Source organism: Grampus griseus, assembly GCF_964374135.1.
Source record: "Grampus griseus genome assembly, chromosome: 1".
Taxonomy (NCBI): domain Eukaryota; kingdom Metazoa; phylum Chordata; class Mammalia; order Artiodactyla; family Delphinidae; genus Grampus; species Grampus griseus.
The window spans coordinates 83,478,430-83,494,940 of record NC_139017.1 but is presented as its reverse complement, the minus strand read 5'-3'; the positions used below and the strand labels follow the sequence as shown (position 1 = coordinate 83,494,940).

At 35.0% G+C, this 16,511-nt stretch overlaps 1 protein-coding gene across 4 annotated transcripts in view; it reads right to left on the bottom strand.

The window, feature by feature from the left end:
• Window positions 1-2,001: 2,001 nt before the first annotated feature.
• The window catches only part of PTPN22 (protein tyrosine phosphatase non-receptor type 22), a gene marked incomplete at its 5' end in the record, with an annotated part of 49,972 nt that continues 35,462 nt past the window's right edge, over window positions 2,002-16,511 (bottom strand). For all 4 annotated transcript variants that reach the window (XM_082662043.1, XM_082662044.1, XM_082662046.1 and 1 more), the window contains 5 exons: window positions 2,002-2,339; window positions 6,710-6,787; window positions 10,656-10,686; window positions 13,109-13,224; window positions 13,492-13,575. In XM_082662043.1, the coding sequence (XP_082518169.1) occupies window positions 2,275-2,339; window positions 6,710-6,787; window positions 10,656-10,686; window positions 13,109-13,224; window positions 13,492-13,575 (374 nt within the window). In that variant the 3' untranslated portion in view covers window positions 2,002-2,274. The remainder of the gene's footprint in view (window positions 2,340-6,709; window positions 6,788-10,655; window positions 10,687-13,108; window positions 13,225-13,491; window positions 13,576-16,511) is intronic.

Genomic DNA, 16,511 nt, shown 5'->3' with positions numbered 1-16,511 from the left:
GCTGAATATGGCCGGAAGCAGTACTTACCGGAGCTTCTCCGCAGGGCCCTCCAACCGAGCTCTATTGTAAAGCACTCTGGGCCGCGCAGAGCCTCACGGGAGCGGTAGTTCTCCGTGCCCCCGCCGCGTCGCTGGCTCGGTGAGCAGAGGAGCCGAAAGGGAGCGTGCGCCGAGTCACGCTTCGGGCTGCGACGCAACCGCCGCTGGGCGGAGAGTTGCCGCCAACCGCCTTAACGGCCGAAACAATGTTAATGGCTTTCAGTCTGTCGGCGCGTTCCCATTATCGTCTCCGTGTGCCCCTTCGTCATTTTACACGGAGGAGTTGGTCTCCATAGTTACTTTTCAATTTCCTATTCCTCTCATAACCTTTGTGAGGTACAAGAATCCCCGGCCTCTTACCCCTGGACAAACGATGAGATGCAGAGGAAAAAGGAACTTGGTAATATGTCAAATGAGGGCGATTTTGCTTTAAAATCGAACGGAGCTGCAAATCAGACATTTCTGAACCTCTTCCTGGCCACTGATTGCCATGGTTACAAGTATAGGCGCGACAAGGCAGGTGCAAGAACTGCCTGGGAGCCTGGTGAGCGCCGCCCACCTCGCCGTCGAGCCACATCCCCTCTAGTGCCTGGAAATGTATAGAGTTCATCCATTATTTTGAATCCTTCCGTACAATTCCGGGAAAATTCTAGATGGAAAAACATGTTTTGAAATTTCTTAATAAGATTTTTTTCAAATCGTATGTATACGATTGCATAAATTTGAGAAGTGTGTCTACCAGAGAACACTCCAGAAATCGTCACTACTCACCAAGGTTTCCGCCCAGAAATTTATTTACAATTTGATCGTCACTTTACATTTTACCGCCTTGATAAAGATATTTGGAAATAATTGTTTACAATGAAGTACTCAGATAAAATCTCTGTGGTTTGATGACACTAGTACCTGGAAAAGTACTCAGCTCGATGAACACTATAAAGTTAGTTTAAAAAAGTTTATTGAGCACCTCTTGTGTACATTACACTACAATAAACAGGTAATATTTCATCCAGTGTGTGCCTTCATTGGGATTCCTAATGAAAAATATTGAAGAACAAATGCTGCTTAAGTATTTCATTTTTTAGAAAGTTATGAACTCTTAAGTGAAGTCATTAGGATAAGTCAGAGGAATCCTTTGTAATAATTACCCACTAACTTGTTACATAAAATTAGATTTGAAAGATCAACTTTAAGATAAGGCAGATCCATATTCATATAGAAAAAAATTTTTAACTAGTAGTGCCTTTAGTTAGTTGGATATAAATTGTACATGTTTATATAGGACCTTTGAAATAAAAAAAAATGCCACCAAAAGATAGCTACTTTGTTGATTATTCTTCTAGATTTGGTAAATGAATAATATTGGCTAAAGCTTGTCAAGAATGTGCTTGAATATCTTGTTATTTGGTATATCCAAACGAAAAACTGATTACTGTCATTACATATATTTATTATTTTATTTTTATTTATTTATTTTTTTGGCGGTACGCGGCCTTCTCACTGCTGGGGCCTCTCCCGTTGTGGAGCACAGGCTCCGGACGCGCAGGCTCAGCGGCCATGGCTCACGGGCCCAGCCGCTCCGCGGCATGTGGGATCTTCCTGGACCGGGGCACGAACCCGTGTCCCCTGCATCGGCAGGCGGACTCTCAACCACTGCACCACCAGGGAAGCCCTGTCATTACATATATATTGTATTCTCTTTAAATATAACTTCTTTTTCTTACTACTCTTGTTTCCCACAACACTTGGAAAGATGTATCTCCGTTTAGGCAAAAATAATTCCCAGGGAATAATCATTGTCACAAGCAATAATTTTGTACTGTAACCACAAGGTAAGATTTTTCAAAACATTTTTTATGGTAACTTCTGACAATATAGACATTTAATTGAGATCCAATTTTTACAAATCTTTTAAAGTTTATATTTATGTAGGAAAGTAAAGTAGACTAAAAATAACTTCCAAAAATGAAAAATAAGTCCATTGTAAAACTTTCTCATACAGCATTCTCTATACATAGCTTAAATGACAAACTCCTATTTGTGCTTTCCAACCCAGTGTAAATGAGATGAAAATGTAAAACTTCTGACATTTATTTGCATATTGCTTTTAAATGCTATTAGCACATTACCATATTTTCATGGTAGATATTATGAATATACAGCACTTATTCTAGCTAGCAGTATTCTAGTAGTTTCATTTGCAGATTCACTTGCAGCTGATTTTCCAAAGTTGTGTTAAATATTCCAAGTTGATGGTGGGTTCCTTGGTCCTTTGGGTTTTGAAAAACGATTTGCAAAACCTGGGAACAAAAATAAAATTGAATGAAAAAAGAAAGATTTCTTATACAGAAATGAACACTTGGATTTTAGAGTGTATTATAATATGTGCAAATACATGGATTTTTTTTCACAGCATCTTTGATCAATTTAGTAATTTTTTTGTAAAAGCATTCTAGTAATTATGTTAGTGCTTAAATGATAACAATAGAATACTAATAACATTTTAAATTTGTAGAACACTTACAAATTTAATAATAGTAATAATTAGATGATTGTAATAGCCTTTGGTAATTCAGCATATAGTATTCTTTTTTCCCAGGTTTATCGAAATATTATTGACATATGTTTGTTTACATGTGACATGTAAGTTTAAGGTGTACAGCATGGTGATTTGATACATGTATATATTGTGAAATGATTACCACATTAAAGTTAGTTAACACCTACATCCCCTCACATAATTGTCTACTAATGTGTGTGGTGATTTTTTAAGATTTTTCTTTTCAATATAAGATTTTACTTTTAACAGCTTTCAAGTATATAATACAGTACTGTTAATTACAGTTGCCATGCTGTACATTAGATCTCCAGAATTTATTCATCTTATAACTGGAAGTTTGTACCCTTTGACCAACATTTCCCCATTTCCCCCACCTCCCAGCCCCTGGCAACCACCATTCTACTCTGTATTTCTATGAGCTAAACTTCTTTAGATTCCACATGTAAGTGAGAACATATAGTATTTGTCTTTCTCTGTCTGATTTATTTCACTTAGGGTAGTTCCCCCAAGGTACATCCATGTTGTCACAAAAGACAGGATTTTCTTCTTTTTTGTGAATGAATAATATTCATATATATATATATATATACACACACACACACACACAGTCATATACATAATAATTCGGATAGTAATGTATGTATATATAGAGTCAGCCCTCCCTATCCTCAGATTCTGCATCCACAGATTCCACATCTGTGGATTGGACCAACAGTGGATCAAAAATATTTGAAAAAAAATTTACAAAAAGTTCCAAAAAACAAAACTTGAATTTGCCACACATCAGCAACTATTTAAATAGCATTTACATTATACTGGGTATTATAAGTAATCTAGAGATGATTTAGAGTAAACAGGAAGATGTAGGTAGGTTATATGCAAATACTAAGACATTTTATGTAAAGGACTTGAGCATCCTTTGATTTTAGTATCCACGGGGGTCCTGGGACCAATCCCCTTTAGGACTGGTACGACTCTACGAGGATTTTTCACTGTGCAGGGGGTTGCACCGCTAACCCCATGTGTTGTTCAAGAGTCAACCGTATACATATATCTCTCACATCTTTTCTATCCATTCATCTGTCAGTGGATCCATAGGTTGTTTCCATGAATTGGCTATTGTAAATAATGTTGAAATGAACATGGGGTGCAAATATCTCTTCTGAGATAATTTCATTTCCTTCAGATATATATTTGGAAGTGGGATTGCTGGATCATATGGTAGTTCTATCTTTAATTTTTTGAGGAACTTCCAGACCATTTTCCATAGCGATTGTACCAATTTACATTTCCACCACAGTACATAAGGCTCCCCTTTCTCCATAGCCTCACCAACACTTGTCTCTTGTCTTTAATGGCCATTCTAATAGGTATGATGTGATATCTTGTGGGTTTGGTTTGCATTTCCCTTATGATTACTGATGTCAAGCATCCTTTCATATACCTGTTGACCATTTATATACCTTCTCTGGAAAAATATCTATTCAACTCCTTTGCCCATTTTTTAAGCTGATTGTTGGGGTGGGTTGTTTAATAATATCCTTTATCTATGTCTTTTCACCCACCACCCATTTGTCAGAAAAACAAAACTGGGGAATTTAAATTTCAGAAAAATAAGCGCTATTGCTTTAGAAAATTATTGTATTAAATTCAGTTGTACTTCTACTTTGACCCAGAAAGCCCTCAATTTACTCAGAGATTACGTTTGAAAAGATTAGAAAAAATAAATTATTAAACAATCCTGAAAAACTAATAATAAAACTAAGTGGTTAATTATTTTTATTTCTCTCTCTCCTCAAACACTCCCCTCCAGGCCCGCCCCACACACACACACAGAAGGAGGATGAGGAAATTTTGCATAACCAATGAAGGCTATTTCTGGATGCCTTCAGAATATATGCAGGTTGATGACGTAGGTTCTTAATCACTTTAGCAGCATATGACTTTTCTTTGATAGCGCTATATTTTCAAGGTACTCTTACACTTAGCAACTTTAAGGGCTCAAATTGAGCAATGAAAGAATCAAAATACAAAGGGAAAACAGAGAATGGAAAACTCAAAGATGATTAATTTCATCATCTTATAAAATTGTGGGAATTATATACCTTATAGAACTGATGAAAATGATCAGATATTTGTTAAAGCACCCAGCTCAATGCCTGGCACATAGTAACTACTCAAGTACTGCCTAAATCTGAAACACCAAAAACTATGCCAGAACTGGAAGACAAGGAGATTAGGGAAGAGGGAATGAAAAGAAGATAAAAACAAGAAATCCTCTAAAATTTATTAATAGTGGTGGTAAAAAAAAAAAAAATTAGGGGGAGGGGGCACACAGCCTAGTTCCTGCACATTTCACTCCTCTGAGTTGTAAATAAGAAGATAGAAGGAAATATATTCCAGGTTCAATAGTTTCACACAATAGTCACAAAATTATCCATTCAGTCCAGATAGCTTGATTGTAACCGAAGTGGACTGAGAATAGAAGAATATAACACATAAGTACTAGGTATCTGAAATTTGAGGAATAGCTACACTCAGTGTTTTTCACTGATCAATACTCAGTAGTTTAGAACAGTAGTGAGCTACCTTTTTTGCATGTAGGACAATTCAGGAAAAATAAAAATAAAAATGTTTATAAACCACAAAATTTTTTCATTCACATTTAAGTACTTTTTGAGTAAAATACCCTTATAATGCCTCTTTTATAAAAGAGAACCAATGAAAAAATTAGGTGCTGCTTTTTAAGTAGATAAAATATTCAACTTTGAGAAGAAACAACATGGAGGCAGCTGTACAATATTTTATCCTCGTATTATATCACAGACTGTTGTAAAGTTAGATGGGCCATGAGTTATTCAAGTGGTGTCTCTGACTGAGAGAAAAGAAGGAAGCAAGGAACATTTGTGTTCTAGGTGAAGTTTGGTGCTTTTTTCATAGGTTATATAATATTCTACATGAACTTTTTAACTAAATGATTTCATAAGAATAACTTTTTTCTAATTATAACATTTTAAACCTTAGAGTTAATGTAATCCAAGTAAAATTTTAAAGCCCAAGAAACAGATCCAGAGAGTCTAGTTGAATACTTTGCCATGGTGAGATAGGAACCATAACCCCAATTGTGGCAGAGATTGCTACCTGTCCACTAAAATTTTTCCTTGCTTCTTCTTCAGGAATAGAATAGTATATGCGAAACTGTCTGCCCAGCATTATTGCATTTCCCAGTGTCTTTTACAGTTTGGATATAGCACATGTATAAGTTCTTTTCAAGGGAATGTGAGCTGGCATAATGTTGCCTCTTCCAGGCCAGTGCCTTAAGACCAGAAAAGGAGGCCACACCTCTTCCACATTTTTCTCTCATCTTCTTGCCACCTGCAATCTGAACGTGGCAGCAACAATTCTGATCATTCAGATAAGGACAATACCATAGAGCAACTGTTCTCAGGATGTGGTCCCTGGGACCACTGGAGGTCCCCCAGACCTTTTCAGGGGGTCTGCTTTTTGGTTAATAATAATTTTTAGTAGTAATATCCTACATTATTTGCTATACTCCTTACAAAAATTATAGTATACATAATACTACCTTAAATAGTATCATGAATTTATGTTATATAGAATAATAGAATGCTTAATATAAAATTATTTTAAATTTATAGCTTATACTAAAGAGCAATTGGGCAAACAGTTCCTTTAAACTGTCAGAATTGTGCTTCAGCGCCTAATGTTGCATGAGTTACACAAGATTAGATAGCAGCATCTTCTGTTCTTTTCAGCACACTTGTATATTTTTTATAACTTTGCTTAGATATGAACTAGAGTATTATGGCATTTCAGAATTTCTTCATTTGGCTTTCACATTCATTTACTACATGCCAACATGATCATTTGGTACCTAGTTTTATTTTCCATATATGCTAGGCAATTCAGGCCTATGTAAGATGTAAGAGTTAGCTGAGGTCAAAAATAAAAAGATAAATGGCATGAAAAAGAATATACACATAAGGACTTATGCATGCAAACTTAAATCATATTAAAGTTGTATCTCTTATACTGTAAATGAATAATTAAGATAAATATTTTTTTAACTCTGGGAAGTAACACACATACCAAAATTCAAAAAGGAGCTGGAGTTATTTGACCGAACAGAGTCTGCAGGATTGTTTGATGGGGAAGAATTACAGATACCTAGAATCAAAAGAAAGAAATGTAAGGGAAAGAATGGATACAGACTCAGACCACATAATTGTTGAGATTACACATTCCCTCCAAATTAATTAATACTTCCAGATAAACATATCACTATCAAATGTAACAAAATATAGATGTTTACAAATGGGTTGACACTATAATTTTCTCATTTTTTTGTGCATTTTTTTTTAAGTTTTCTTTTCTTTGCAAACAGATTGTATAATAAACCCAACACTAGAGAGAATCACTAAAGGATTCAGGAATACAATCCATTTTATTGTGAATCAACTTTCTCTGGGATTTACATTTTTGGCTTTCAACTGCATCTTACTTTGCACTCTGATCGCTCTTAAGTACACTTTTAAATAATTTATTCTCCACATTAGCTCAACCGTGGCAAGTCTGTGATAGTTCTTCCTCCATCCTCTACGCCTGGAATATCTTTCTTCACTTTCCAGCCTACTTTTTTCCCATTATGGATGATTCTAGTTAGGCCCAGAATCTCCCCAAAAGCACTGTTATGTTGCTTTGTTTTGCTATTTTAGCTACCTATAGGCAGACTTAAAAATATATTTCTCTTCCCAGCACCTTAATATATTCACGTATCGTTATCCACCCAATTCTGAAAACAATCCATTGAAAACATGGTCCATAGTTTGCACAAGCACTGTCTAGCAGCAAAAAAGGATAATTTCAGGCTTGTATAAACTTTCTAAGAAGCAGTACATAATTGGGGAGAAATTACTAAATATTCACCTTTTTTTTGTTCTCATCATTTTCAGAATGTAGTGTGAGGACTGCATCTATGTTTGTACACACATACCTAATACTAAGATTCTAGAAAGACCTCCCCCTTCCTGGAGCTACTTGAGTATGAATCACTAGAGTAAATCATGAATTTCAATCAGATTCAGTTAAAATATATATTTATTGAATACCTACTATGTGGCAAGCATTGGGCTAACCACTGATGATAGAGACATGGAAAACAAGTGGGTGAAGGTGAGAAAGTTCAGGAGATAGCAATCATCTCTATACTGCACATGAGCTAAGAGGTATATACATCCTTCAGAAAGAAAACAATTGTCCCAAAAGGGAATACTGGTTTTTTATAACTGGAGACAAAGATTTTGCATATATGTATAGTGAACTACTATTCTGCATCTAGCTTGTCATAGATAGTTTTATGCTGTCTGCTCAGCATTAATTCCTTCTTCTGATAATAGAACTTGAATTTTCCTTTAAGAAACCACCCCTCTCCAATGTTCAATGGCCATACTTCTCGTGGAGCTCATTCAACCCTTAGATGAAGGAGCTGACCTGTGACTAGGGCTGTCAGTTGGTACTTTGCCATGGTCACACCAGTTGTTTAGGTCTGACCTCATTCCTTATTGGTCAGCGTCCACATGTAACAATTGTCGAATGTTAGGTATGACACTATCTTCTTAATCCAAGCATTAAATATACTGGCAATAATTGGTTTAGGTTTAGCCAAGACAATCAGGCCCAATCAACACTAGTCATCAGTCAGGCTGTTGCTTGAGCAACCAGGAAAGAGCTCATTTTTTTCATCATAAACCTGAAATCACATGGTAAAAGCCTGCCTATGAGTGAGCTAACAGAGTGAAACAAAGTTAGGAGATATGGAATGAGACTTTACATCTTTAATTCCATCATTTGAACTCTTGGTCATAAGCTGATAAATTCCCCTTTTCTGCTTAAGCTAAAGTTGGGTTTTCTGTCACTTGCAAATGAAGGATTTCCTAGCAGCTAAAGTTTCCCACCAAAAGTAGGCATCAGGTGTCATAGCTGGCAGCTTCAACTCTTGTCACCAACAGCCAGAATGATCTTTTCAAAAGACAGATCATGTAACATCTCTGTCTAAAACTCTTCTGTGACTTCCCATTGGGTCATTAACATGACCCATAAGGATCTAACTACCTCTCATCTCTACCATCTTTTGGACACACCTTACTCCTTTCTCCTCTTAATACCCTGCAGCTATGATGGCTTCCTTTGAGTGCCTACAACACACCAAATTCACACTGTTCTGTTCACCATCACATGCCCACTGCCTTGCAGAATGCCTGGCACATAGGAGGCACTCAACACATATTCATTGAATGAATGAATGAATGAAAGAGCCTGACACCAGGCTTAGATGCTAACTTAAAACAACAGGTGAAGAATCCTAATTTCATTAAAAGTAGGATCAGTAAGGCATCCAGGCTAAAGGGAGAACATATAGAACCCAGGAGGCATGGACCATCTAGAAGGGGAAGAGAACACATGCAAGTAAAGGCAGATAAGTCTAAAGCTTCAGGATCAACTTTGGGGGCCAGATTTTGTTCTTAATTTAAGGACAGAAGACCAGAGGGTGAAGGCAACTGAGAAATAGAAATTAGAAATAAGTCTCAGAGTCTCAGACAGTCATACCATATCTCACATCTATGCCAACCTAAATCTTCCTGAAGTTTCTGTATCTTTGTTTGATATCCCCAAGACAGAGCTGGAGCTAGAGAAAGAAACTTTTTTGGGTTTGTTTTCTGCTTTTGTTTTAGAGAAAGAAAACTGTAGGGACTTCCCTGGTGGAGCAGTGGTTAAGAATCCGCCTGCCAATGCAGGGGACACAGGTTCCATCCCTGGTCCGGGAAGATCCCACATGCTGAGGAGCAACTAAGCCCGTGCGCCACAACTACTGAAGCCCACGCACCTAAAGCCTGTTCTCCGCAACAAGAGAAGCCACCACAAGGAGAAGCCTGCGCACGGCAACCAAGAGTAGCCCCCGCTCGCCGCAACTAGAGAAAGCCCATATGCAGCAACAAAGACCCAACGCAGCCAAAAATAAATAAATAATTTGAAAAAAAAAAAAGAAAACTGGGTGTTTCATAAGCTAAGCTGATCAAATCAATCTTTGGCTAGCTATTCAAGTCACTCATTTCTTTGCTTTTAGCTGTTTTATTTCTTATGTTATATACTATAATTTCCTCTTGCAGTGTTTAAATTCTCTTTTGACTGACTTTAGAGGAAATAGTATATTTTCCAGTCATGCTTTAGCCCATCATAAGTAAGAAATCAGTTCACTTCAGAGATCAGGTGTGGTGGCAATGAAAGCAGCCTAGCACAAGTTTATGGAAAGGGAGATAGAGTGAAAAGAGTAAGATTCAGCTATAAACCTTCTTACTTAGATTATACCTTAAATCAAGTTTTCTCAGTGCTCTTTGTTTCTCCCTACAATACCAGTATAGTACCAAATAGCTGTTTGGTCCTTGATGACTAACCCAATGGATCAAATTTGTAAAAAATATACCACCATGTTTTATATACTTTGTAGTTATAAATAGGATTTCTAAGATAATCAGTTTCCCACAGTTTCAGGAGTCTGGGTTTTGTTTTCATTACAATATAGGAAAAACAGTAAGCAACAGACTTTTATTGCTAATAATACTTGGTAAAAATGGAAATGTGTCAATACTTTGCTTATTTTATTAAATCAACACATTTGTTTCACAATATGCTTTGCTATGACTACTTTCAAAGAAAGTACATCTGAGGTTAGACTGCTGGGAATTTCAAATAACACACTTGTATGACAGCATCTTAGCATGGGTAGAAAATGCCAAACGTCATACTATTATTCCTGTGTATCAGTCAAACTTTCTTTCCCCTTACTCCCTACCTAGTATTAGCATTGTGGAACCTAGCAGAGTACAAGGCCTAGGGGTGATTGTTCTGATACGTAGGACTGTAACAAGGTTCTGTTTAGGAATAATATTGTTCATTTTTTCAGAGTGGTTATATAAGGAAAAATTACATAATATTGAAAGTGGAATGTGTATTCCAAAAATAAGTAAAAGAAACTTACTCTTTTTCATGTTTCGCAAAATTTTCAAACTCTACAAAATGAAGAAAAGGAAAAAGTGAGTTTTTTCCCTGTGAAATCCAAAATACTTCAATCAACTAGAAATATAGATTTCAGTCAAAAGGATTAATTTCTTTAAAAATGGATATCAAATGTACAAAATTATTTTTCTATCTTGCCATTTTTTAATTCAGTGCAAAGTCTCCACTTGATCTTATCTTGCTACATTTTCCACCCATATAAGAATCACACTATTTATTTAGAAGTAGTGCTATTGTTGTGTCAGGGGGAAAGATGGAGTTCCTACTTGTCTTCTTTACTAGGCGACCATTCCAGGACCCACAATGGCTTCTGAAGATAGCTGTGATACATTGCCGTTCCCATTCAGGCCAAAAAATTTTGCCAGTCATTTTCTGCACTCAGTTTACTGAGGTTCACTTCATACTGTTAACCATGCTACTTTCTTCTCCCTCTTTCAGCAAACCCATGTCTTCTGCCTCCTTTATGGTGAAGTCTCTAACTTAACCTCTTCTAGGAATCTACCCAGATTTCTTCTTTTCTTCACATTTCCTCAGGGTGTATGTTTTCAGTTTGTTCCATAGTATTTTACTTTTTGATAATTTTCACGTTGTTTCATATATAGGCATTCTAGTAGATCAACTGTACTCTTCTCAAGGACATTTAGATGTCCTTTATGACATTTCTATTTTCCTAATACTTAGAAATGTAATCTTCTATATAATAGGTATTTAATAAATTTTTTTGAAAAATTTTATTTAGTTTTTAAATATAGATTATTTATAATTCAAAATATCCTAGTAAAAATGCTCCCATCTTTGTTCTCCATCTACCTAGTTTCTGACCCTCCCCCTGCAGGTAACCATTGTTGTTAGTTTTTATGTATCCTTCCAAAGTTACTTATGAATATATAATATAAATATAGATCATATTTTCACCCTTTTAAGCAAAATTTAATAAAATATATAAAAGTATATTGAGAGAGTCCTCATTCTTTTTTCAGCTGCATAGAATTCCATTGTATGCATATACCATTATTTATGATTTATTTAATCAGTTCCCCTAATGATTAACATTTACGTTCCCAATTGTCTACCCTTATAAATAATGGTATAATGAATAACCTGGTATACATTTCATTTCACGTATGAGCAAGCATATTTGTGGGATAAATTCCTAAATGTGGAATTGTTGGGTCAAAAGATATATGCATTGGTAATTTTGATAGGTATTGCTAAATTGTCCTCCATAGAAGTTATACCACTTACATTACCACCAAGATTGCAAGTGTGTGCTTATTTTCCCATAGCCTGCCTAACAGAGAATGTAGTCAGACTTTGGAATTTGCCCTTCTGAAACATGAAACACAGTATGTGACTGGTTTTAATTCGTATTTCTTTTATTATGAGTGAGGTTGAACATATCAAATGTTTAAAAGTCAGATCATGCACATTTACTTTGAATTATCAGATCATGTATTTTTGCTCACATTTAGGGTTATTATTTTCTATGAATTGCTAAAGAAATATATAATATTAAAGAAATATAGTCCTTTGACTATGATGCCAGTTGCAGATATTTTTTTCTCCAATTTGTTCTTTGTCTTTTGATTTTTAAGGTGATTTTTTTGTTGTTGTTTTACCACACAGAAATTTTCTGTTTTATTTAGTTAAGTTTATAAATCTCCCTTCTTATGGCTTCTGGATTTTGAATCATAGTTATAAAGCTCATTCCCACTCCCAGGTTGTAAAGTAATCTTTCCAGGTTTTTTTAGTACTTTGATGGGTTGTTTTTTTGTTTTTTAGCATTTAAATCTTTTATCCAACTAGAATATATCCTGGTATAGCTGTGAGGTATGGATCCTACCTTTTTATCCCTCTAGGTTGTTATCCAGTTGAACCAACAACAGTGATTAAAACATCCATCTTTATTCCCTGACTTGAAAGGTTCCCTTCATCATATACTAAATTCCTATACATTTTTGGATCTATTTCTGAAGTTTTCCTTCTGCTCTGTTGGTATGTGTTTCTTTTCATACACCAATATCATACCATTTTAATTATTGAGGCTTTACGATGTTTTAATATCTGATAAAGCTACCCTTCTTTCATTGCTTTTACTTTTTTTTTTTTTTCGGTTTACTGACTATTCTTGCTCTTTTTTCCCCCCATATGAACTTTGGAATCAATTCGTCTAGTTTCAGGGAAAAAAAGTTGATAGTTTTATTGGGTCTGCTTTAAGTTGTTGGGTTATTTTAAATTTTTGGTTTCCCTCCATTAATTTTGATCGTTGTGAGACCAACAGTGAATATCAATGAAAATATTTAGTCTAATTTTTCATCTTAATGCTGGTGGCCTGGGGTTGGAGTGGCAGGGGTAGGGACACTTTCAGTAATGGAAAGCCTCTGGCATATTTCCATAAACTCTTATCTTCTTTACCTTACTCCTTGTGAAACATTTTCCAGGAGTCTTCAATGTCTGTTTTGAAGATGTTGAATTTTCCATGGTGTTAGGACAGCTAGTAGAATAAGTCTCTATAGGTTGAGTCTGCATACCTAAAAAAAAACGTGTTTTGTTGCATAGCTTCTTAAGCCTTCAGATTGTATACAGGTATATATTCAGTAATTCTTTGCTTGACTTTTTTATGCATTATTTTTATGCATTATTTTATGCATTTTGCAATGCATTATGGGATTTTTAAATGTATTATTTTTATGTTATTTAATCATTCTTTGTACCTTTTCCATTTAGATCCTACTTTATTGTTAACCTTTAATGGTCTCATTTTTATAACTTTTTTGAGAGAAAGCACTGCCACTTACAATCTTCATCAGCAACAAGGAAGGACTCTAAGGTTCTTTCTGGCAGTGGAGGTGGCAGGGAAGAAGAAGGATCTTGGTGTCTATCTATGAAAAGAGTATACAACAAAGCAAAAAAAAATAATTCATCAATTAAAAGTCCTAAGTCAACATCCCTTTTTGAGACAAATATCATATGATATTGCTTATACATGGAATCTAAAAAATGGTGCAAATCAACTTATTCACAAAATACAGAATCACAGATGTAGAAAACAAATTTATGGTCACCAAAGGGGAAGTTGGGGGAGGGATAAATTGGGAGACTGGGATTGACATATACACATTACTATATATAGAATAGATAACTAATAAGGACCTACTGTATAGCACAGGGAACTCTACTCAATACTCTATAATGGCCTATATGGGAAAAGAATCTAAAAAAGAGTGGATATATGTATATGTATAACTGATTCACTTTGCTGTATTCCTGAAACTAACACAACATTGTAAATCAACTATACTCCAATAAAAATTATTTTTAAAAATCCCTTTTTGGTTTTGTATAACCTTTCCAATTTTTCAATATTAACCTACAACAGCCAAATAAAAAATTATCTGAACATTGACTGCAGCCTCAAGAACTTTGTTATTCTAGCTCTTTCACCAATGAGCCTATGCTTCATCACAAACTTGTAGCTCACTTACAAAAGTATTCTTCAAAAGAAATTGAACCTGAATTTAGTCAAGCTTCTAATCTTACTACAATTTTACAGAGAATCCTGGAGATAAAGGAACATGTTAAATAAAACCGTGAGGATACAAACAGCTAAATCCAGAATATTAGCAATCTTAAGGACAAATGGCCCATTCCCTCAACAAATAAATGGCATGAGAAAACAAAAAGAAGAACTGTTACAAACTTTAAAAGGCTTAAGAAACATATAAACCAAAGGCAATGTGCAGACTTTGTTTGAATCCAGCTTCACATAAACCAACTGTAAAAAGACATGTTTGAGACAGTTTGAGAAAATTGAACAAAGTCTGGATATTAGATAATATTAAGGAATTATTATTAATTTTATTAGTGTGATTACTGTTATTATGGTAGATTTAAACTGTGTGTTTGAAAATTTCCATGATAAAGAATTTTAAATAATGGAGCTATTTTCCCATAGTGTAAGTCCTAAGACACAAATGGTGTTCTATTGCTGTATGCTTCTCGTTATACAGCGCTAAGTATAATTATATACTTTATTAATGTCTTTTATTTTTTTTAATTTTTTGGCCACACCGTGTGGCAGGTGCCATCTTAGTTCCCTGACTAGGAATCGAACCCGCACCCCCTGCATTGGAAGCGCAAAGTTGTAACCACTGGACTGCCAGAGAAGTCCCTATTAATGTCTTTTGAAAATGAGTATGTGGTTAAGTGCTAGAGTTTTATCTGTCTTTGGTCATTGGGTTTTTCACGTCTTAGGACTTACCTATAAAGAAAGTTCTCTTGTTTATTCCTTATATGCTGGGTAATATGCAAAAATTAAGTGCAATACTTATTTCCATCACCTAATACAATAACTGGCATATAGTAGGCATTTGATAAATATTTGATAACTACTCTGAAGTAGCTGATCACCTTCCCGTTTGATTTTAGGAAATATTATGAGACTATAACTTTCAGGTAACGATATCCTGCCAAATACCTTCCCAAAACACCATTTTCATCTTAATACTCCCCTGACGAAGAACCTACAATGTTTATTACTTACTGAATTAAATTTAAATTCTTCTGCCAAGCTTCGTGTGTGATAAAATACACGTAACAAAATTTGCCGTTAATGACATTTAGTACATTCACAGTGATGTGCAATCATCACCACAATCTAGTTCCAAAATTTTAATTGTCCTGAAAAGAAACTCCACACTCATTTAGCAGTCTCTCCCCATTCCCTCCAGATTAGATTGGCAACCACAAATCTGCTTTCTCTATACAGAGATTTGTCTGTTGTGGATATTTCATCTGCCTAGCTTTTAAGTCCTTTGGAATTTTCCCACATTTTATCTATCCAAATTTATTTTCCTTATTTCCCTATAATAGAACCTCTGTTGCAATTAAATTAACCTACTTACCATTTCTCTGTACCCATCATGCTTATTTTTACCTTTGAGTCACTGTCACTCGAATTCCCTCTTTTTTCCTCTATCCATATTCTTAAATTTCTTTCACCTACTCAAGCCTTTCCTAACCACTCCAGTGATACCTTTCTTTATTCCAGATTCCTGGTGATGACAATCAGTGCCACATAGATTTTCACTGAATGGTTCCAAGTGAGTGTTAATTTTGTCTACCCAATTTGAATACATATAGAATCATTAAGCAGCGCCCTTTCTTAAATATTCTGCCTATTCTAACACTGTATAAGGCACACGGAACTTGCTTAGGAAATGTTCATTTAATAATTACCTAATAAAAATTATAATAGGTAACATTTAATGAGAGCTTATTATTTGACAACCACTGTGCTAAAAGCTTTATATGCTTTATCTCACTAGATCCTCACAAAAATCCTCTTAGAAGGGGAGTTCTATTATCCTCATTTTATAAGTGAGAAAAATCGATAAAGTATATAATGTAACCAAGGTCATAGATTTTGATAACTATTGGTAGGCTGGGGATTTGAATGAAAGTCTACCTGACACCAAAGCTCATGCTTTTTAACCTCTATGTTATACTGCTTATTTACGTATTTGAGCAATATGTTAATATGAATAAATGTGTTAAGGGCAACTACTACCTGTTATAATGTATGTAAAGTACCTATCAGTGTTCAAAGGATGTTTGCTGTTGATGTTGTTATTCAATGTATAAAACAAGCAAGAAAGTACTAAGAAGCAGTGACAAGTTAAAGACCTAAGTGACCAGAAATAACTTTTTAGAATCACACTGTTAACAATGATAAAACCAGTAAAATGGAACTGCTGCAAAGTTTTAAAAGATTGTATCTAAAATAGTTTGGGTTTTTTTTTTTTTTTAGGGCTATATA